At 44.6% G+C, this 23,157-nt stretch overlaps 1 protein-coding gene across 1 annotated transcript in view; it reads left to right on the top strand.

The window, feature by feature from the left end:
• Positions 1–23,063, top strand: part of LOC144722023 (ras-specific guanine nucleotide-releasing factor 2-like) — an 85,319-nt gene extending 62,256 nt beyond the window's left edge. Inside the window, exons 11-27 of the mRNA XM_078600086.1 lie at positions 1,704–1,770; positions 4,536–4,675; positions 5,458–5,540; positions 6,247–6,495; positions 7,429–7,802; positions 8,932–9,048; positions 11,046–11,255; positions 12,676–12,770; positions 14,055–14,167; positions 14,305–14,365; positions 15,563–15,690; positions 17,013–17,097; positions 17,622–17,819; positions 18,050–18,129; positions 18,507–18,624; positions 21,180–21,248; positions 22,692–23,063. Of these exons, the coding sequence (XP_078456212.1) occupies positions 1,704–1,770; positions 4,536–4,675; positions 5,458–5,540; positions 6,247–6,495; positions 7,429–7,802; positions 8,932–9,048; positions 11,046–11,255; positions 12,676–12,770; positions 14,055–14,167; positions 14,305–14,365; positions 15,563–15,690; positions 17,013–17,097; positions 17,622–17,819; positions 18,050–18,129; positions 18,507–18,624; positions 21,180–21,248; positions 22,692–22,784 (2,280 nt within the window). The 3' untranslated portion in view covers positions 22,785–23,063. The remainder of the gene's footprint in view (positions 1–1,703; positions 1,771–4,535; positions 4,676–5,457; positions 5,541–6,246; positions 6,496–7,428; positions 7,803–8,931; positions 9,049–11,045; positions 11,256–12,675; positions 12,771–14,054; positions 14,168–14,304; positions 14,366–15,562; positions 15,691–17,012; positions 17,098–17,621; positions 17,820–18,049; positions 18,130–18,506; positions 18,625–21,179; positions 21,249–22,691) is intronic.
• Positions 23,064–23,157: the final 94 nt, after the last annotated feature.

Below are 23,157 nucleotides of genomic sequence, written 5' to 3'. Positions count from 1 at the left end.
ACCAGCCTGAATGTTTCAAACTATCACAGATGTTCCTTCAGAAAGATCCAGGTTTTGTTCGCACAAAAACAAAGTCAAACACACACACACGCATACATACATACAATTACACATACACACACATGCACGTCCACTCGCATACAAACAAACGCCCACACTAATGCACTGACATGCACCCACGCATGTGTAATTTAACTTTTATATGTTCACTATTCCCACGAAGCAGAAACGAGCAATAACATCAAGAGCTTCCCAGTAGGCACTCAACGTGAACCGAATGTGAAAAGAATATAGAAGAATTATCATTTATATTCTTAGTTTTTTTTGTTCGGTAAAGTCACGTAGGTAAAAAAAATGCCTCCGAAACGTCGTGATTTAAAAAAAAAATGTATTTTACTTTTATTTAAAAAAATGTTTTTACCTACGTGACTTTACCGAAAAAACCTAAGAATATGAATCCTTGCAGTCACGAAAGCTTCAAATCTAGAATGATCATTTATAGCAATTTCCAAATCCACTGCTGGATGAACGCCTCCCCACAAAGTCATGGGCGTTGTCCAACCGTACTTGGCGATGATAGTCAGTGCTGGTTGGTGTGAGGTGTGAACCCAGGACCAGTGCAGATAGCACTCGCCACTGATGTTGTTGGCAGTGCCTGGAAATCGAACAGATTCACAGTGCAGTGAAGTAACCGTTGTGCCACCACCACTCCTCCGCATCGCCCCATTGGCATGATTGTATTCCTCGGTACGCCTACAAGCGCATTAGTGTGTGCCTGATTGGCGCGGGGGTGCGTACACGCTGAATGCAAATGTCAAATCACCCCCGTTTTTCTTGCTGGGTCTAAATTTTTCAGCTGGAGCAGAAACAAGAAGGCTTGCGTTTCAGTCTGCGAGTGCCAGAGGGAGGGAAGGGAGAAAAAACGAGTGAGGTCAATTATTTCTGTGAGCCCTCATCAGGCGTGTCGAATAGATTCCAAGCGATCAGAATGGAAAACGATCAATCACTCAATTAATTGTGGTGGCCTCACCTGATGATGTGGGCCCTTTGGAAACAACTGTGGTGGCTCGTTTTTTGCTCCAACTTTGATCCCTGTCAACGAGTGATTTTCATCTTTTATGATGCGAAGGTTATGTTGTTCCTGTGAGACAAAGTCCATAGCACCTTTATTATTATTATTATGCTTGTAATTAACGTTTGCAGCCCTTTGTCAATCCGCCACTGTGTGTGCCGTTCAATCTATGAGAGGTCTGTTTGACCATACTTCCCCATGCTCGTCGGTGCTCGCTGGTTAAGAGGGAGCTCACGAATGAATGGATCTCAGGTCACGTAAGTTCATAGAGCGGTGCCTTCACCACTATGCCACCACTCCTCCCAATTCAATTCGTATGAATGCTTACTTCCTGAAAATGTATCTTGTTGTTATGTAACGTGAATATTGCACAGTTTATCAACATTGTTTGACCTTGGATTGAAGTTTATAATCAAGATAGTTGTAATATTATTACCTTAAATAGCAAGAGAGAGAGAGACAATTATGGAAGGTAAATTAAACTCGTATAGTTTCTATTCCCTTCTCCGGCAAAGCTGAACTCCTAACGCAGCCAAATATAGTGGATGAATTGTCTACGCGCAATCCAGATGGCATGCCCGATGCAAAGTGTTTTTTGACGAATTAGTAAAAGTAGATTTGTCTCTTCCAGACTGGAGGTGTCTTGTCTCTCATTGAATGCACCCTAATAGAAGACAATGAGACTTCAGAAGATGAATGTAAGTGACGTTCGTCGGGTATTGTTTGTTGTTGTCAAAAACAAACGTGCTCAATTTCCAAACCGTTATTAATGTGGTAATAATACATTGTGAGCAATCTCTTTGTTCAAACCATGTTGTTCTAGTCTTCATCTTTACTTAAGCGGAGTGAAAGTCCATTGCGATTCACGTCCTCATTTCTAAATAGGGTGCTCGGAAAAACGTGGCACTCGCAAGCACAACCGAATCATTATTACACGGCACATAGAAAACTTATTGAAATACCAAAACAAAATAAATATAATGACAGAGAGTTCACACGTATTTTATTTCATCGCAGGCATCGAGTAAGCTGTTTCGGTCATTTCCTCTGAATGCGGCGTGTGCAGGGCCACATGTCTTGTGTGTGTGTGTCATGTGTATGTATGTGTCTCGTATGTGTGTGTCATGTGCATGTATGTGTGTCTAGTGTGTGTGTCATGTGCATGTATGTGTGCCGTGTGTGTGTGTCATGTGTATGTATGTGTGTCGTGTGTGTGTGTCATGTGTATGTATATGTGTCATGTGTGTGTGTCATGTGTATGTATATGTGTCGTGTGTGTATGTCATGTGTATGTATGTGTGTCGTGTGTGTGTCATGTGCATGTATGTGTCTCGTGTGTGTGTCACGTGCATGTATGTGTATTGTGTATGTGTCATGTGTATGTATGTGTATTGTGTGTGTGTGTCATGTGTATATATGTGTGTCGTGTGTGTGTGTCATGTGTATGTATGTGTATCGTGTGTGTGTGTGTCATGTGTATGTATGTGTATGATCCCCAATGCGGTTTCAGGAAAGGGCGGTCCTGCACAGATGCCATATTTTCTGTCCGTCTGCTACAGCAGAGGTGTAGGGAATTCCAACAAGACCTACATCTCTGCTTTATTGACCTGGTCAAGGCCTATGATACCATCAGTAGGCCTGGGCTCTGGGTAGTTAGTCGTGCTTTCGGATTCCCTGACCCTCTGCTAACGACCAATAAGGACCTTCATGATGGTGAGCGGGCCTGGGTAAAACTACGTGGGCGGGAGTCGGAGCCATTCCCTGTACACTTTGGGGTGCGACGGGGATGTCCTCTGGCTCCCAGATTATTTAACATCACTCAGAGGAGGAGTTGGAGGCGCTGCTGCTGAACCTGGAGCTTGCCACTAAGAGTTGGGGCCTTACCATCAGCCCCACCAAAACTAAGCACCTGCCTGGGTATTTTGTACCATCGGACACACCACCCCCATAACTCCTAATTGGTGATAGGGCAGTTGTGGAGAGAGTGGAGAGTTTCCCATACCTGGGCAGTGTGCTTAAGACCGGCTCCGGGTTAACAGCAGAGGTCTCACTCCGAATCAGTCGAGCAACATTATCTTTTCATCAGTTGCGTAACGCTGTGTGGAAGCTACCTGGTCTGTTGCTCCGCACGAAGCTTCAGGTCTTCTCGGTCACAGTCATTCTCTCCCTTCTCTATGCTTGCGAAACGTGGACCCCTCTAATGGAACATCTTCGCTGGTTAGAAATATTTAGGCTGGCCTGCCTACGATCCATCCTGGGTTTAACCAGGCTGGATTGTGTGAGGAGCTCACAAATCTTTGAAAGATCTGGACAAAGTCCCATCAGTGAGCTCCTCTGGCAGGCAAGGCTGCGTTAGCTGGGTCACGTAGCCCACATGCCCAGCCACCGCATGCCTAAACAACTTTTGTTCGGCCGGGTCGAAACGGGCGTGGCACAGGCTAGAGAAGAGATGGAGTGATGTGGTACAGAAGGATGTGGAGTTGAGTGGACTTGCCAATGACTGGTACCAGCGGTGTCAAGATCGGCCTCTGTGGAGGAGGCTCGTGAAGGACGCTACTGGGCAGTTGGAGGCATTCGCCCTCCAACAACAAGGGAGGGCGGAGGAGCCATACTCACAACAACGAGCAGAGCACCGGGTGGCTAGAGCCCAGCAGGTTGGCACAATAGGGGGCACAGGTGGTGCATCAGCCAGTCGTCTCAGTCAGTTGACCTGTGGCATCTGGGTCTGCCCCGTGACCCCTGCCAGCGGGCGTTCGACACTTCACGTGGCCTCAAGGTGCACATAGCCTGGCACAAGGGTCGTGGTGATGGCACCGCCACTTAGTAGTGAATGGCGGTTGTTGTTGTTGTATGTGGATCGTGTGTGTGTCACGTGTATGTATGCTGTTCTCCCCGTTGCATTCATCAATATTTGTCAGTGCTTGTTCATGTCAAATGGCAGACTCGTTCGCAGCAACACGCTATGCTCTATTCAAAATATTGTTTCGCGAACCCTTTTGTTGAGGGTGTTGTGTTGTTGTCTTTCACCCACACCTGTGATTAGCATGGTTGGCTACGTATGATGCAAAAGAAGTTCAACATAATACGTACATTTAAACACTTCATATGATCGCTGATCCAAGGGGGAAAGAAAGAAGAGTGATGTTGGGTACATTTGTACAGCTGTGAAAGCGTAAAACACAAATTTGGTGGAGTATTAATATTTAGTGTTGCCTTACGACAGTTTGTTTAAGTTGCATCCCTGTAGTTACCTGCCGATGCCTCCCATAGAGCGTATTTGGCCTCCTCTTCCAATCTTGTTGCCTCATATGTCCATTTCTGCACCTCTGATTCGCACGGTTGGCCACGCACGGCGCGAAGGAAGTTCACCAAACCTACGTGCGTCCATTCGCATTAACGAGGGCTTGTCGATGAAATCGCGAGGGAACATTAAATGCGGAACTTCTGAATTCTGTTGCTGCAGCAAAGAGCACAATCAGCTCAGACATCGAACACCTGGATTTCAAGGTGGCCGTAGAGCCCAAGGATGCGGCGGCCTTCACGGTGGTGCTCCTGGCCTCCTCTCGCCAAGAGAAAGCGGCCTGGACCAGCGACATTAGCCAGGTGAAGAAGGTCACTCTCGCCTCGCCCGCGGTGCTCATGACCTCTTGCCCGCGGGACGATGCCGCGTTGGTGCGGTGCTGTAAGCTGCAATTACGGTTGCCACCGCTGATCTAGGAGGAATCTCTCACAATGCCGTAAGATGGGGAGACATGCATGCAGAGGTATTGCCTTGAGTGATGTGTCATTATTATTATGACGCAACTGACAATCAAATTAGGTTTAAATGTCATGGGAAGACTTGCGGGTTTCCCAGGACAGCTACCTCAGGATGTTTTGGGAAAACCGGGACAGGTCGCAACCCTGGCGGTGATGGAGGACCACAAATGATTCACTGGAAATTATCAATCGGGATTGAGGGTTTGGATAAGGCTTCGGGTTTAGTCTTGGAGTTAGAGATATGGCGATGGTTTTTTCAGAGATATGTTAGAGCCATGCTTAGAAATGTTGCTAAATAATGACACATCTGTCAAGTGTTGTTGGTTAATGTAACTGGCAGCAACACTATCTCTGGGGATAATGTCAAACATCATACCCCTAGGTCTAATAGTAACCCGAACACTCTCCGTTATAAACGTTATGCCAAATTAGACAGGAACGCTATCAAATTAATGAGTTTGAAGTAAATATGTGTTGTGTTTTTGTTCAGTCACGCACATTGAAACTTATTATAAAAATTCGAAATGACTGGCGACTGTGGCAAATGAGGCTTCTCTGGATGTGGATTTCGTTTCTATATTTTGTGAATGGAATACCATCCGTTGATTAAACGTGTCTTCTTTCAGTGCATCGACAACATCCGTTGCAACGGGCTGATGATGAACGTATTTGAAGACAGCTCCAAAGTGACGGTTCCACCGGTCATAAAGTAAGACATTATTTATTTGTTAATACATATTTATTCATAAATAATCAAGTTTACATTAAATAGATATTTTTTTCATTGTAAAACCCACACAAGCCTGCGATCATTCTATTTGTATTACTTCATACAAATTCCAGGAATAGTATTTGTAAGTAAAAAAAGATATCAACATTTTCTCGATGTTAGGTGTATGATATATGTGTAAATATACAAAAAAAAACACACCTTAAAACGATAGCCTCTATGTCAGCAAAAAAGTTAAAATTAACTACGTTCATTTATTCTTGTTAATATATGAAACTAAAACGAGCCAACTTTGTTGGGGCGATATCCTAATATTACTGCCTAGGATTTCGCGTTTGTGCCATATCGCTCTATAATTATTTTCTGGTTGTACCGTGCATTAAAGCTAACAATTGACATCGGCTGGCCCATATCAAACACCAGCAGCAGCCGGCAACTCTCGAATTGAGTAGGTGAGCTGCTCCATTCAGTTCCAGAGGATGTTCCCAGCACGTGGAGCGAAACGTCAGACATTGTGCCGAAAAACACACGATTTATTTAGCGAACGCTATTTCTCGCGACTTCCCACAGACAGTCAAACAGGATGCAACTGGAACACGCATCAGAGAGCTTCTCCTCGTCCGAACGTCGCAATACATGACGCGTGTGACGTTTGTCCCTGTCTTCGCCGTGCCTCATCATGAAGGTCAGACACCACGCTGTATTTGGACGATGTCGACATCCGATTCAGCAAGACGCTGAATTCCTGCAAGGTGCCTCACATCCGCTATTCGAGCGTGGAAAAGCTGCTGGAGCGGCTCACGGATCTACGCTTCCTTAGCATCGACTTCCTCAACACCTTCCTGCACACGTACCGCGTGTTCACCACAGCCCAGGCCGTGCTGGAGAAGCTCATGGACATCTACCGCTGGCCTCTCAAGGCCATCTCCCCACGGTGGGCCCTGTGCAAACAAATCTCGCATTCATCTTCTTGGTTCTTTCGGTAAAGTCACGTAGAAGGGAAATAATAAAATAATAAAAATAAAACATAATTAAATAATTCTCACGACGTTTCGGCCACAACGCAAGCAGCCGTCCTCAGGTGAAGAACAGGTCTGTCAGACACTGTCTTTCCGACAGACCTGTTCTTCACCTGAGGACGGCTGCTTGCGTTGTGGCCGAAACGTCGTGAGAATTTTATTTTATTATGTTTTATTTTTATTATTTTATTATTTCCCTTCTACGTGACTTTACAGAAAGAACCAAGAAGATGAATCCCTGCAGTCACGAAAGCTTTAAATCGAAATCTCGCATTCCCAACTGTTGAGCAACATGCGTGCGGTGAAATCGCAGATTATAAAGTGAATCTCTCTCTGAGCTGTGGTTTTCTGGAGGTAAAAAAAAAATTAGTGGTCTGCCAAGGCTTTGAGAGTTCACGTGGTTGTCAAATTTTGCAATGCTGTGTTTATAAAGTCTGCTAAAATGCATTTATGTATGAATCCTCAATTTTTCACGTTACTTATTTAGATATGTTCGTAGCTTAAGGGTCAGTGGTGGTGCTATCCCATTGAGAGCCCAGAGCAGAAAAAATGTTTTTGCCCGCCTACTCTTTTCAATTTACAAACTCCAAATGAGATGACAAACGGGATATAAATGTCGTGAAATGATTGAGGCGTAGATAAGAGACAAATGTCGTGAAATCAGAGAATATAGCCGCCGACAAGATACAGAGGTGAACTTGTTGTGCTCATCTTTCCCGAATACAGGGCCCCTCTCGCTGCTTGGGGCCATACGTTTTGTTCGAATATCGCTGGCGTTGCCACTGTCCGGAGCCAACATACATCCTCAGGGTATATCTGCTCTCATTCCCCCTTCGCAACGTCCTCAGCTCTCTGGAATTGTTCTTTGCCAACTCGTCGGGAGGCCGGCTAGGCTGCAACGAACCGACGCGCTCGCCCAAGCCTCTGCGCAGCCTCCCCTCCACTCCGCTCGTGGCCTCCTCGCCGGTGCGGAGCCGCCACTCGCCGCTGGGCACCGTGCCGACCATCGGCAGCGGCGGCGGCGGCTTCCAGGCGCTCGACTTGTCCCTGGCTGGCGCAGCCGACTCTCACGGCGCAGTCGCGGTGCCTCCAGCCTCCGTGCCCTCGCCGGCACATGCACCGTCGCCTTTGGATCTCACCACGGTGGGCATCTTGGAGGAGGGAAGCGGGGACAAAGGCCCAGTGGAGGCAGAGAGCCTCCTCAAGAAGAGCTTCAGACACGGTTAGTGGATGAGATGGTGAGGAGGTTGGAGGTGGGTGGGGTCGGTTGGGTTGGGGGCGGTGTTACGATGGGGGTCCCAGTACCTGGCTCTCCCTGGAATCTAAACAAGAGTTTTGGGAGTCAGCGTGTCTGTCTTACAGCCTTGCTCAATTCAAGAAATATGTTACCTGAACTCTGAAAATTATTAAATGCACTTTTCCCCACGGAATTTTTAAGCAAAATTTGGGGCTTTGTCTAATAATTCAGTCGGTGTGTGTGTGTGTGAGCTGATTTGTGTAATGGCTTGCCATGTTATGGAGCTATAGAAATTGTCGTCATTATTTGTTGACTTCGGGCACAAGGTTGGTGTGCGTCGTTCTTTACACTGTTTGGTGATTAGAGGATACATGAACTCTCATTAAAACATCTTCAATCGTGCTGTATGTTGCTGACCGCTTTGAATTTTGGGTCTTTAGTGACTGAGCTCACTAACTGTGATGCTTTGAAATTTAATGAACCAGTGGTGTAAATTCTACACTGCTATGGCAGGGACCGATTTATCCGTGGGGCATCTGCTGTTTTGTGTGTGTGGATAGTTAAGGGCCTATAGTTGTAATGTGGTAATGATGGGGCTGACATACCAAGAAACACATCACTGGGTTCTGAAATGTCTTTCTTGGACTGCATAATGGCTCAATGTTGGCCGGGAGAGTGATGCCAACTGCCTGATAACAAATATTTTAATAATAATTATGAATTATGGTATGTACATTCTTGATTTGTATGTACAATATACTTTTGCACAAGTTAGCTTAGGCAAATCATCTCAACGCCAATGACACTTTTAGCTTTAAAAATAATTGCATTTTTTTCTGTGGTGAATTTTTATTTTGTGAATGGAAATGATTATACGTGTGGGAAATTTAAACACATTAATGTGTGGCTGTTTAATTCTGTCTGAATACACATTTAAGTAAAACAAACGTCTACATTACAGCATACATATATCAACTTCTTAATCCTTCCCGTGTGGTTACGTCTCATTTTAATTCGTGCCTTGTGTGCGTTTATGTCATGTGAGTGTCAGTGCGTGCTTATGGGTACGTATGTGTGATCTCGTGTGTGTGTGTGCACTGCGTGGGGTGTAAAGCGATGAGTGCGGGGCTGTTGGGACGACCTGGAGTAGAATTAAGCGACACTGCCAAAGCTGCAGAGTCTCCCACGAGATCCCCAGCGAGCCCACGGCACCTGTACTGCCTCTCGGCAGGTGAGACACTGCGGCACCTGTACTGCCTCTGGGCAGGTGAGACACCACGGCACCTGTACTGCCTCTCGGCAGGTGAAACACCGCGGCACCTGTACTGCCTCTCGGCAGGTGAGACACCACGGCACCTGTACTGCCTCTCGGCAGGTGAGACACCACGGCACCTGTACTGCCTCTCGGCAGGTGAGATACCACGGTATCTCTACTGCCTCTGGGCAGGTGAGACACCACGGCACCTGTACTGCCTCTCGGCAGGTGAGACTCCACGGCACTCCCATGCACCTGCTGGATATTCATTCATGGCAAATGTACCAGTGACACACCAGATGTGAGACACATCGTAGAGATACACTTAAGGTGCAGCCCTGCAATGTCTGTGCTCTCACCACTGCTGTCAGAAGGGCCTCCGCTAGAGGGAGCTCGAGAGAGCCCCTGCAGTGGGTATTTGGCCTTCTCTTCCACACTGGCCAGACGTGTTGGAGGAAGAGTTGGGCAGTACACACACATTACCCTCCTGCACGTGTCGGCTGCGTTGTTCAGATATGCAAAAAAATAAACGTTAATATTAAATAGAGTAACGTGAGAAGATGGACTATTTTTCATTCCTAGTGGTGTCCGAATCATCTTATAAATCCTTAATTTGTTAGTGCATAATTTAATGGAATTAACTTGTTCGATAACAAGATGTTCGATCACAGTAAAGCGCACAATCTACACCTGTAAGGAAATCAATCATTGCTCAGTAATCCATGTATCAATATGGTCTGGGCATGAATTCCTATACATTATTAGAGGTGGTGCTGATTTACATTGTCTTACTCGTTCCCTCTGCACTGCATAAACATGCAGGCACATCCAATATCTCAGTAGGTCACTTTTACCACTGATGCCGCTGTGGGGGATTCAAATAAATTGAACCAAACAGTCTGCATGCAATAAAGATGCAACAGCATATATATTACTGACACATCAAGCTTCATGCATTTTGATATCAAGTTCTAAAGTGCAATAAATCAAACACCCTGAGCCCACCAAATAGGTCATTGATATGCGTTTTGTGTGAACTGTTTGCATATAGGAATTGGCCATAATAATACAAATACAGTAGAATTATGATCAAGTTCTACTTATACAGCCTACATACTTATCCAGGAGGATCCTGTTTGAGGTTGTGTGGTCAATTCCTTGTTGAGTGTGTAAGGAACATGAATGATGCCTGCGTGTGGGTATTTCCCGCATGTGCAGATCTCTTTGAGATCCATCAACCAAATATTCAAAGCATTGCAATTGCTTATGCACCAGCACATCCAGCAGAGAGCAGAAACCGTCAACAAATATTGTTTCCATTTTTTCATGCTCCCTCTATTGTCAGTGTGTGCTAATGAAGGCTACATTTAAAGTAAACACTATTTAATTCGCAAACAGATAATGCCTCTGTCAAAGCCTGTTGGCTCGCCTTAATCTATTTAGTCATCAGCCAACCCTGTCTTAAAAGCACTGCATTTCTAGCCACATCCAGGAAATAGCGACAAACATGAAACAAATTGTCTCTTTTATTCATACTTTTTGTTAGAAGCTAAAAGGTAAAGGTGCAGCCCTGAAATGTCTTGCTCATGCCACTGCTGGCAAAATACCCTCTAGAGTCCCCTCTCGAGGGCATTTGCCCTCCTCGTCCACACCGGCCAGTCGTCTTGCGCGATGACCTATTCAAAGTGAGCAGAAAAACTCTCCGATCCCTGCTTTACTGAAGGACACAGCATTGCAACGACGTCACAAGCAGGGCAGTCACGTGAGCCAACTGTGTCAGTGGCGGGGAAGACGATGGGGGCCCGATGGACGGTCTCCGAAGAGGCCCGGCGCGTTGACAAGAAGGAGCTCGTGGCCCCTCTCGTTCAGCGGCGGCCGCGTTCCTCGCCCGCGGGGTGCCCGGCCTCGGCGTTCCGTAACGGACGGCCCCTTCCCCTCCCACTTGCCCCGCTCCCACCTGCCCCACGCCGCAGACATCTCGCTGCTGCACCTGAACAGCGGGGTGACGGGCTCGGGCGTGGTGGCGGCCAGCTCGCGCGAGGTCGACAACCACCTGCGCTCCGTGACGGCGGTGTCCGCCTTCGCCATCGCCACGGCCGGCGCAAACCACGGCAGCCCGGCCCACGACGGCCTCGCGGGACCCCCCACGCACGAGGAGCGCCTGCGCAGGCACTCGCTCAACGGTGCTCGACAACAGCAGCAAAAATAAATCAAATGAATCACCCACCCACCGTCTCTCACTCTCGCCCCCGTTGGTAAAAGTCACGGGCTCGGTGTTAGCGGCGGCGGTGGCTTCGTAGCGATGGACAGCTTCAGGTTAACCGGGAGCCAGCTCAGTTCACCATTCATCGTCGTCATCATCATCCACGATCAATCTGTTGCCGGATTAAGGTCTCCACGAGCAAATGCCATCATCGCTCATAATCGCGCAATGTAAATAATCCACCTTGCACCTGCACGCGAGCTGATTTCATCGCTCCATCTCTATTCGGTGGTCGTTCTCGCGAGCACATTCTATTCCTTCCCCGCCAGTCCGTCAATCTTCTTCACCACGGGCCAGCATCCCTTCGAGTGACATCTACTGCCCAAGCGCCCTTACTTTTCTCAACAGTTTTAATTAAGTCCTTCAAGTAATGCTTTTAAAATTGCATGAACCGTGACCAAAAACTCTAATGTTATGAGTGGTGATAAAAAAAGTGTAAATGTGGAATATTGCTGATCAAAATGTCAAGATAATGAGATATGAAATTGCCCAAACTAATGAGATTTTCGATTATCATCTTTTGTGTGCACTACTCATCATGTATAATTGTTTACATGGTGTTCATGAAGACCATTTAAACTTGGAAGTGATACTTTTAATTGACAAAAGGATAATGTCCATCTCTAAAAACCAGTTCACCCATTGGCTAGCTTTCTATAGTTTATACCAAGAGAAAATACATACCTGCAGAGCTTCATTTCTCACAGAATCTGTTCCGAGTCATTGTTAAGACTGGAGTGGGCATGTGACGAGTAGCCACAGCCATAAGCCCCAGGGCATACTGGATGCGGGGTGCCGTGTACAAATATATTTTGTATGGATCACTGACATAGACAGGTCCAGCTGACACTAATCGTCGTATACCTGGCAAATAATACTACTCATTAGCAATGCTAAGCATCCAAGGCTTCAACCCTCACTTTCTGTTTGGTGGAAGAAAATAAAAAAAACCTATATTTAATTTATTCAGTCAATGTCGGTATAGTCACTGAAGGATCCACACATTTCATATGCACGCCACGTAACAGCAGCACTGGGGGTCACCATCAGTCATTGTGGGGTTTTTTTTTATTCCTGAGAGACCCAATAATCCTCACAAAAAAACTTGAATACCTTTGTCAGTAAACACTGCCTTAAAAAGAAAATATATATATAATAGTCAACATTTGGGGCAATGGTCCTTCATAGCACAATTATGCTTAAAATCACCATTTTAATTATCCAACGGGCACATTTACAAGGACTCACACCAACACGGTATGACTACTAAGTGGTGTGCCATCGTGTAAAATGTGCAACAGCCCATTGCATGGACGGACATGCGGGTGTTTATTTAACAGACCAGCAAACCTTGGACAAGGAGTTTGCGATCCGACGGGCTGCCAAGAATCGTGTCTTGAATGTGATGCGTCACTGGGTTTTCAAGCATTCGCAGGTTTGTGAAGCACTGCTCGAAATGAGGAAAGTCACGAAACAGAGATGTTCCATATCCTCCAGATTATAAGATGCACCCCCCCCCACTCTCATCTTTTAAAGTGAAATTGGGGGAGGGGGGTGAATCCTTTAATCCGGTTGGTGAATGTGTATGAACAGATTTGTTTAACTTCCCGGATACCAGGTACAAGTTTGCGGTTTGGGGTCTGTCTATTCGGAGCGTATTATGACAATCACAATAGCATGGCCAGTTGTTCATGATTATTTTATATACTCTTAATGAATATTTACAATATTAATATTGCATAAATATTTGCTGTTTTTGTTAGGTCATAGTTTGAACAACATCAACATCATTACTGGGTTTTTTTAAGTGTTATTTATTCAGACCAGACACCATATGGATGACTGGCCCACATGGGTTTATTTTTTCCTCACAGGGATCGAGCTATATGCCTCAGGTGTTTTGCCACATTTTGCCATGGTCATTAACAGATAAGCTAGTCACACAATGTAAACAAATGGATATGGCTGCTCTAAAACACATTTTTACAATTTTTATTTCAAGTATGTCATTTTTCATTTTTATTGAAAGCTGTAATACAAATTATATGCAATGAGATTAATGTCGACCGAGGCTTTTTAAATGTGCTGCATTGGATCTAATGGATTTATTAACCACTGCTAGCCATCAATAAGGCAGACACACTCCATTTGTTTACTTTGCAAAAAATTGCGTTCAACTGTTTCAATTAAACCCTCCAATCCGTCGCCAAGAAGGCATTCCATGCTGCACGATCTTGCAGTGGCTAAATATGACCACCACTTACCGCATTCATCTCAAACTCTTCACAGTTAAAAAATAAATAAATGCTTCACTGTGCCACATATCATACTTGGAGCAGTGCGCGGAGTTTATAAATTACTTTACAACATCATTCCCCTTTTACAGCAACTGAGGTAATGTATTACCCCCCTCCCCCCCCCCCGTCACAGTGTACGGTACAAATGAAACACCGAACAAATCGCCATCATTTACCACCTCCATAATGTCCCTTCCCTCGAGCAATAAAACACTGGCATTGCGCTCGAGACATCATTTCTATTTAACGTCAATTGAAAGAGGCAGAGACCATTGCTAGTTATATTCCAATATACGACGGAATGTGTATAGATAAATATCCTGCCGCTGCTGCTGCTGCATTGGTAGAAGAATGGTGCCTCGCACAATGTAGTTTATTTTTAGATTCAAGGCAAGCCATTGCATTTTTCCTCTCTCTTTTAGGATTTTGAATTGGATAGTAAACTGAAAGCCACGGTGATTGGATTTCTAGAGGACATAATGCGTGATCCAGAGCTGTTGCTTCAGGAGAGAAAAGCCGCAAACAACATTCTAAGGTCAGAACCGGGGGCGGTATTGTTCTCAGCTGTGACGCAACGCATTCTTGACATTCAAAAGAGCGTTTGCTTGTATTTGCTGCTTCATGTTTAATTCGCGGTTTTCATTTTAAAGCTGCCACTGCTGTCGTGTGCAGGGCCCTAATGACAGAAGAGGCAGACGACGGTCAGCTGACTCTGGAAAAAGTCTCACTCACGGTTAGTGTGCATATGCATTCCCTCTATTAACTGTCATTCCATCAGTCATACACAGACTGGCACCACTCTACTCTCATCTGCACTTAATATGGCACCGGCAATAAAATGACTTTTTTGTTTGTTTGAAAGCCAGGGCAGTATTTCCTCACCGTTAATGTTTAAGGTGCAGCCCGTCAATTGCTTACTTACACCACTGCTGGTGGAAGTACCTTCGCTATAAGAACTCTCTATCAAGCCCTTCGAGTGAGTATTTGGCATTCTCTACCACACTGGCCATATTGTCTTCAAAGAGGTCAGAATACCGATATTGTAACTCACAGTATAATCTGTATTTTACTTACATTTGTGGGGTTTGTTCTACAAAACACAAATCAAAATGAGTTTAAATGTAATATAATGGCTTGTTATGGCGATGAAATTAACCATTATGTGTAACTGAATGTGATTAAATTGTACCTTCATTAAAGAACACATTTACAAGCCACTGCGTATGATCTCACACAATTAGGAAAGTCAGCACACCGTAATAACAGTCTGAAATGACCTGCATCTGTAATATGTCCCATGCAGCAGCAAGTTAATTGGCTTATTGTGTCATTCGTATAGAATAAACCATGCATATAATCGTAAATATGGAATTGATCATTAGCTTTGAAAAGTCAGCATGTATTAAGATATGAATATTCTCAAACAAGATATAAGACTCAAGACTGAGACAATGATTGATCACCAGTGTCTTGTTTTTCTCTCTTGCTCTGTCGTTATGCTATTGTGGCCCAGCTGATGGAGTAAGAAAACTGTGTCTTGTGTGTACACGCTGTTGGATCTGCATTGATAAAAATTATTCTGTTACCATCGGTACTGTACCCTTTAAATACGGTGTTGTTTCTTGTTTGTGCAACCGGATAAAACAAGTTCAAATGCATAATAACATATATTCTTAGAAATGAGTTTCCCGATCAACTTTGAAATGAGCGGAAGGCTAATATAGATACAAGTAGGTCTGTCGGCACATTTAGTTAATCAAAGACGCTAATACCCACCAAGTGTCAGAAGAAGAAAACAGATTTGAAAGGAATTAAAAATTAATGTTTTAGAATGCACACTAATGCAATGAAATAAAACCATAACACTCGGGGCTTTATGACATGTGTTCAAGGTATACGCCTCAACAAGTAGCGTGTCTGCTATTCACAGGGGAGTACGTTTTGCAATTTTCAGAATGAGGAGATGAAGCCAGAACAGTTTGAATATCTGTCCGTGCTGGAGCTGGCCGAACAACTGACTCTTCTGGACTTTCTCGTATTCAGAAGCATCCCGTACCAGTGAGTGCAATTGTTGTTGTTGTGCAGCACACCAGGGTTTCAGTCTGATGCTCAAAGCTGAAGAGCAATCAAAGTGACGGGATCAGGCAAGGGCTGCGTTGTTATGGAATGTGAATTTCTGTTTCAACATTTACCGCACAGGCATTATTTATATGAGCGTTTACCACGTGCCTCTGTTGAGAGACAGTTAGATTCACACCTTTGAATACCACCGAGACTGATTTAACAGTTGCCTTTCCAATCGACTCCCTTGGGTTCCCAGAGATCACCGCAGCTGTGTGCGCGCGCACTGGATGTGTATTTATGAATTAATTATCCCTCCCATCGCACGGGTCACAGGGGGTTCATGTGAGGTGGTCCAAAAGTGGTGCCTAATTTTATCTTTTAGTTACGTTTGCATCGTGTGCCTTGCGGTGTTTATCGAGTCAAGATGATCGTAAATATTAAGCAAACACATTGATTGATGACACTGCGTTGGCAGTGAACGAACTCAAATAATAGCGCCTTTTTCATTCACGCTGCCGTAAAAGGATTGTGGCTATGCCAGTTAAAGTTTCGAGGCAATAACCATCCACAGCACATTGAGAAGCCAGAGAGGTTACATTAGAAGTAGCTGTGTGATGCAAACATGCCTTTTGTTCGTGTGCCCACCTAAATGTGTCGCTCTTGTGCTTGCAAAATGGAAATGGGCTGCGTGCCCAGTGGCTGCTTCCGATGTTAATTTCATTAACTGTAATGAAGGCGGTGACAGGGCCTGTCAGAAGGAGGCATTCTGAAACGGAGTTCGTGCCCTGCATCTGATGTGTCCAGAGATAAAACACACTATTAATGTAATATATTAATGTTGTGCCCCACGATCAATATACGTACAGTGTTGCAATCACTAAAACAAAGCTAGCAGTCTGACGTGGTTTCCTGCTGGGTTAGTGAGGCTTAAACTTCAAAATCAATAAGTAATAATAATTCATTTGTTACAGACTCCCGCATTTTTTTACAATTGATTTTTGCCTACTACTTAAAGGTGCGCAAACACCGCCCTAACTCCTTGGCACACATCCTTTTTGCACCATTGCATCCTTGCTCTGTGACACATGGCCCTGACGACAAGGCCAGCGCAGGCCCCCATTTACATCATCGGTTGACCCCTTGCCTGTCGAAAAGCGGCAATGAATCAAGGGATGAAACACTGCCCTTTCAATTCCCCCACCCTACCGACACAGCGTCGGATGTTTTGACATTTTGTCAATGTGCAAACCCATGTTATTTGAGGAGGAGGAAATGTCACATGTGGAAAATTACATGCGAAATGCGTGTCGTCGCAGGGAGTTTTTAGACCGTGGATGGATGAAATCTGACAAAAACGAACGTGCGCCTAAAATCATGAGGACAAGCAAGCACTTTAATGAGGTAATGGCACGAGGGAGCGGCACGTGATCACCTTAAGCTTGGGGCATGCAGGTTAACGGAGACAAAAATATTTAAAAATTTGTCCAAAAAGTAAGCAGAAAAATCCTACTCGCCTATAAAGAATAAAGAAACTGCAGGTACTTGCGTGTGTGTTTTGCTAACGTGTTGTCATTGCACATGGATATTGTATACATTGCACTCTGTTGTTTATAACGGTTTTATTTGACACGCAAACGTGGAAATAAAAGGTTTTTTTATATACAATTTGCAGAACGAGACAGGCCTCGGTCAAAAAAGCTGCTCTGAATCACATTTCAATGTGAATGCACCACCTTGTACAAATCCCAAGATTAATAAATACATTAATTTAAATAATACATTTAAAAGTAAAGGCATCCACGTTGGTAATTTTCAGGGCAAGGGAAACAAATAATAAAAAAAACAATCTGGAGGCGATTGAATCTTTGATGGTGGTCTCAGTCTGGTGCACCTCAAGTCTAACAAAGACTCAATTTTCCGCACAGATGAGCAACTTGGTGGCCTGGGAGATTGCAAGCCGAATGGATGTGGGGGCCCGAGCCGCTGCCATCGACAAGTGGGTGGCAGTGGCCGACATCTGCCGCTGTTTGCACAGCTATAACACAGTGCTGCAGATCACATCCGCACTCAACCGCAGTGCCGTCTACCGGCTCAAGAAAACCTGGGCCCGTGTATCCAAGCAGGTAATATCCACGGGAGACCTCCCGATAAGACTTCTACGACTAGCTGACATTTGATTTCGTTAATCGTTTGCATCACATGGTTTCTCTGTAAATATTTGTAATGAGTCAAAGGGTTGCTTGATCAGAGTAGGCATCGGAGCTTTGAATCACTTGGGTTCAGGTATTGTGCACCACCGTCCTTTTTATGCCGTTCCAAATGAATTTGGAACAATATTAATGTTTAATTTCAGACAAAGGCGCTTATCGACAAGCTCCAGAAAATAGTTTCATCTGAAGGGCGATTTAAGAATCTCCGAGAGACACTGAAAAGGTCAGTCGAGTGAAGGTCACAGCACAACAAAATTTACCTCCCGCAGCTTATTGCCCAGTCTGTCTAAAAATGTTTTGTCTTTTGTTCTGCCATTATAAGCAGCTATTATTCTCAATTATAAATCAGACTTTATTACCTGTCATCATTTTATAAAGTATCCAGAGACACCTACGCTTCTGAAGCAATATAAAACTGCCGTACCGTTGATCAGACGCAGTCACAATTAATTACTACACAATCTCGAAATAACGAAGCATCTAAACGCCACCGTATCCCAAGATTGCGCTAAAACACTGCGACATGCGCATTATTCATGGGGGGGGGGGGGGAGAAGACGAACGCATACCCTTTCCTAATACGTGGCGTGCCCTGTGCAGCTGTGACCCACCTTGCGTGCCCTACGTGGGTATGTACCTGACGGATCTGGCCTTCATTGAGGAGGGAACACCAAACTTCACGGAGGAAGGACTCGTCAATTTCTCAAAAATGAGAATGGTTGGTGCTCACCGTGCATGTCGCCTGTTTTTCTCGCGGTCACTGCTCACCAACAGCTGACATGTGGGCTGAGGGTGCCCATGCTGTTACACTCTCATACCAGTGAGGGGCAATATAGTCTAGTAATTTTTGTATATTTCTCTGTATCATGGAAAAAAATGTACATTACTGCAGGCAACTGCACCTTACCAAATGTTTCACTCGCTAGAGGATTAAATCCACGTGTTTTACATTATAAGTTCGTTATATATACATATTTCCAAGCTAGTTTTTAAATACATTAATATGTACATTTCAATGTGTGTTTGTGAGTGTATTAAAAACCAGTGGTGGCCAAACCACAGCTCACAAGCCACATGAGTCCATGAGCCCAGACCAGATATTTTTTACGTATCAGCGGGTTCTAATTTATTTACATGACCAAAAAGAGTGAATTGTGTGAAATTAGTGGGTTGTCAAATAATTTACTCGTTTAAGTTGTATAATTGCATCGATATGACTAACATTTTGTGACTTAACGCAGTGCCAATTTTCTGCTGTCGCCCATGGAATACGTGTGATTCCTGAGCAGTTCTAGTTTGCTCGATAGAGACAGAGATAGTTAACATGTTTTCAATTATTCTCTATTTAAAACAGGACACATCTGTGGAAGCGAGAGCAGCACGTAGCACTCATGTATGGCAGCTGAGCCAGGCATGAGTACTCGCGGAACACTCCCATAGATTTCTAAGTTCAAACCTACAGAGCCAACCAGCACGAGAAAACCAGCTAAGTGACCACCATACAGTGAGGGTAAAAGTATTTGATCTCCTGCTGATTTTGAACGTTTGCCCACTGACAAAGAAATGATCAGTCTATAATTTTAATGGTAGGTTTATTTGAACAGTGAGAGGCAGAATAACAACAACAAAATCCAGAAAAATGCATGTCAAAAATGTTATAAATTGATTTGCATTTTAATGAGGGAAATACGTATTTGACCCCCTCTCAATCAGACAGATTTCTGGCTCCCAGGTATCTTTTATACAGGTAACGAGCTGAGATTAGGAGCACACTATTTAAGGGAGTGCTCCTAATCTCAGCGTGTTACCTGTATAAAAGACACCTGTTCACAGAAGCAATCAATAAATCAGATTCCAAACTCTCCACCATGGCCAAGACCAAAGAGCTCTCCAAGGATGTCAGGGACAAGATTTTAGACCTACACAAGGCTGGAATGAGCTACAAGACCATCGCCAAGCAGCTTGGTGAGAAGGTGACAACAGTTGGTGAGATTATTCGCAAATGGAAGAAACACAAAATAACTGTCAATCTCCCTCGGCCTGGGGCTCTATGCAAGATCTCACCTCGTGGAGTTGCAATGATCATGAGAACGGTGAGGAATCAGCCAAGAACTACACGGGAGGATCTTGTCAATGATCTCAAGGCAGCTGGGACCATAGTCACCAAGAAAACAGTTGGTAACACACTACGCTGTGAAGGACTGAAATCTTGCAGCGCCCGCAAGGTCCCCCTGCTCAAGAAAGCACATATACATGCCCGTCTGAAGTTTGCCAATGAACATCTGAATGATTCAGAGGACAACTGGGTGAAAGTGTTGTAGTCAGATGAGACCAAAATGGAGCTCTTTGCATCAACTCAACTCGCCGTGTTTGGAGGAGGAGGAATGCTGCCTATGACCCCAAGAACACCATCCCCACCGTCAAACATGGAGGTGGAAACATTATGCTTTGGGGGTGTTTTGCTGCTAAGGGGACAGGACAACTTCACCGCATCAAAGGGACGATGGACAGGGCCATGTACCGTCAAATCTTGGGTGAGAACCTCCTTCCCGCAGCCAGGGCATTGAAAATGGGTCGTGGATGGGTATTCCAGCATGACAATAACCCACAACACACGGCCAAGGCAACAAAGAAATGGCTGAAGAAGAAGCACATTAAGGTCCTGGAGTGGCCTAGCCAGTCTCCAGACCTTAATCCCATAGAAAATCTGTGGAGGGAGTTGAAGGTTCGAGTTGCCAAACGTCAGCCTCGAAACCTTAATGACTTGGAGAGATCTGCAAAGAGGAGTGGGACAAAATCCCTCCTGAGATGTGTGCAAACCTGGTGGCCAACTACAAGAAACGTCTGACCTCTGTGATTACCAACAAGGGTTTTGCCACCAAGTACTAAGTCATGTTTTGCAGAGGCGTCAAATACGTATTTCCCTCATTAAAATGCAAATCAATTTATAACATTTTTGACATGCATTTTTCTGGATTTTGTTGTTGTTATTCTGTCTCTCACTGTTCAAAAAAACCTACCATGAAAATTATAGACTGATAATTTATTTGTCAGTGGGCAAACGTACAAAATCAGCAGGGGATCAAATACTTTTTTCCCTCACTGTACGTGACCACCCCGTATAACTCATTCAGCATCTTGTGGCCCTTTACCCTATGCAGGAGTTGGCATGTGGCTCGTAGGGTCACGAAGTTTGGCTACTCCTGATAGATGCTATATCATCATTTGTTTATGCTTCCTCGTTATAAAAAAATGTCACCTTTCACATTGCAGATTTCGCATATAATTAGAGAGATACGGCAGTTCCAGACAAGTTGCTACAACATCGAACCCCAAACAAGAGTAAGAATGAACTTTACCCGTTGCATTACCAAACACCGCAGTCACAAACAGCACACACATGTCATAGAGCAGTTGGCACAGTTGTTTGTGCACTGCACGATGAACCCAGCAACCCAAGTTCAATTCCCAGCCACAGATAATGTCAGTGGCAAGCGATATCTGAACCGGTTCAGGGTGTCCGCTTTATCAATTTGCACTGACCAGTGTGGTGAAATATGATAAAACAAATAATAATGACCAAAAGGGTGTGGGGAAGCCTTCATCCAGCCTTGAGATAGAAATGGCATCACTGGTGATGATGATTATTATAAACATTATATTAGGTTCTTCCACAGTGTCATGGTTAGCACATTTGGCTTGCAATCCAGAGGTTGCTGATTTGATCTCCTGGCGTGGCAGTTGAAATAATGGGCACGTTTTTGTTTAATCCCCCCGCTTCTGTCAATAAATCGGTTCACCGCAGTCGATCGGCAGATCGCGTGTGGTTGCGTTAAATGTGGGCACTCTCAACTCTTCCAAAATATCTGGCAGCGTAGAAGAGTAGGCCAAGGTACCCTCTGAAACAGCTCTCCCGAGCTCATTCTGCGAGCAGTGGCGTCAGCGAGAAATTGCAGGGCTGCACCTTAAGCTATATTGCATATAAGATATATGTTTAATGTAATTTCTTGTACTTCTTGGTTTTTTCGGTAAAGTCACGTAGAATTGTTTAATTTTATTATGTTTTATTTTTATTATTTTATTACTTCCCTTCTACGTGACTTTACCGAAAAAACCAAGAAGATGAATCCCTGCAGTCACGAAAGCTTTAAATCGAAATTTAATTTCTTGTAGTTTAGAATTTAAAGTGTTTTAAATGTATAAAAATCCCTTCATTTAAATTACGTTTTGGAGGTTGATGTTGGTGCATTGCAGCAGTGGTGGTGCTAGGCTCAAGCAAAGAATGCAGAAGCTTGGGGCTCCAAACACCTCAAGGGGCCCCAGATTTATAACAAAACAAATTATGGGTGCATCAAATATCAGCTCAAATTCAAATTCTCACAAATATAACAAGCTAATTACCATAAAAACCTAATTAATCTCTCTGAACTCTATCTTGCCGGCATCTCTCTTCCCTGATCTCTTAGTGGATCTCGAATGTTGTCTCCGTTTCTCTTATCTCGCTACATTCGTATCTCGTGTCTTTATCTCGATTGTCATCTCACTGGAATTTTATAAATTGAAAGATGGGGGCCACCCTCTGAAATTATTCCGGCTCCCCCCCCCACTGAGACTACACCACCACTGCATTGCAAGTACTGCTGTACATTATCTTGGTTCTTTCGGGTAAAGTCACGTAGAAGAGAAATAATAAAATAATAAAAATAAAACATAATAAAATGAAATTCTCACGACGTACGTGTTCCAACGCGAGTGCACTGCGTGCGTGTGTGCGGCTTGCTGTAGGTGACACGCTTCCTGCTGGACCGGGCTCACGTGTGCGACGACGACAGCTTGTACGCGCTGTCCCTGCAAATCGAACCCAGGCTGCCCACATGACTATACCGGTGCATGATGCGCCAAGTCAGTTGAACGCTCTTCTGACACAGAGCACACGGACGAGGCCAGTTGGGTTGGGGGGCTTGGGAGGGAAGGCGGGGCCTCGCCTCCGCTCGATTACCCTGCATGATTTGAGGGAATCGGATGTTTGCACGGACCTGCGAGGTGTCTAAGAGAGTCTTCGACGGAGGTGATTGCTCTGAGTGACAGAGGTTGCAAGCGAACGCGGAATAAAAATGTGTCTGGCGGCAGTCATGTCTCTTGTGCCAGAAATTGAAACTGGAGCTTGCCACAAGTGGGACTTTTTTTGTAACTGAGGCTTTAATATGCAGCAAAACAAGTTTTTGCTAATGCATAGTGTTTAAGCATGCCT

This window comes from Lampetra planeri, chromosome 13, assembly GCF_965212315.1.
Source record: "Lampetra planeri chromosome 13, kcLamPlan1.2.h2, whole genome shotgun sequence".
Lineage (NCBI taxonomy): Eukaryota > Metazoa > Chordata > Hyperoartia > Petromyzontiformes > Petromyzontidae > Lampetra > Lampetra planeri.
The sequence above is the reverse complement of the archived record's forward strand: the minus strand, read 5'-3'. Positions and strand labels throughout refer to the sequence as shown.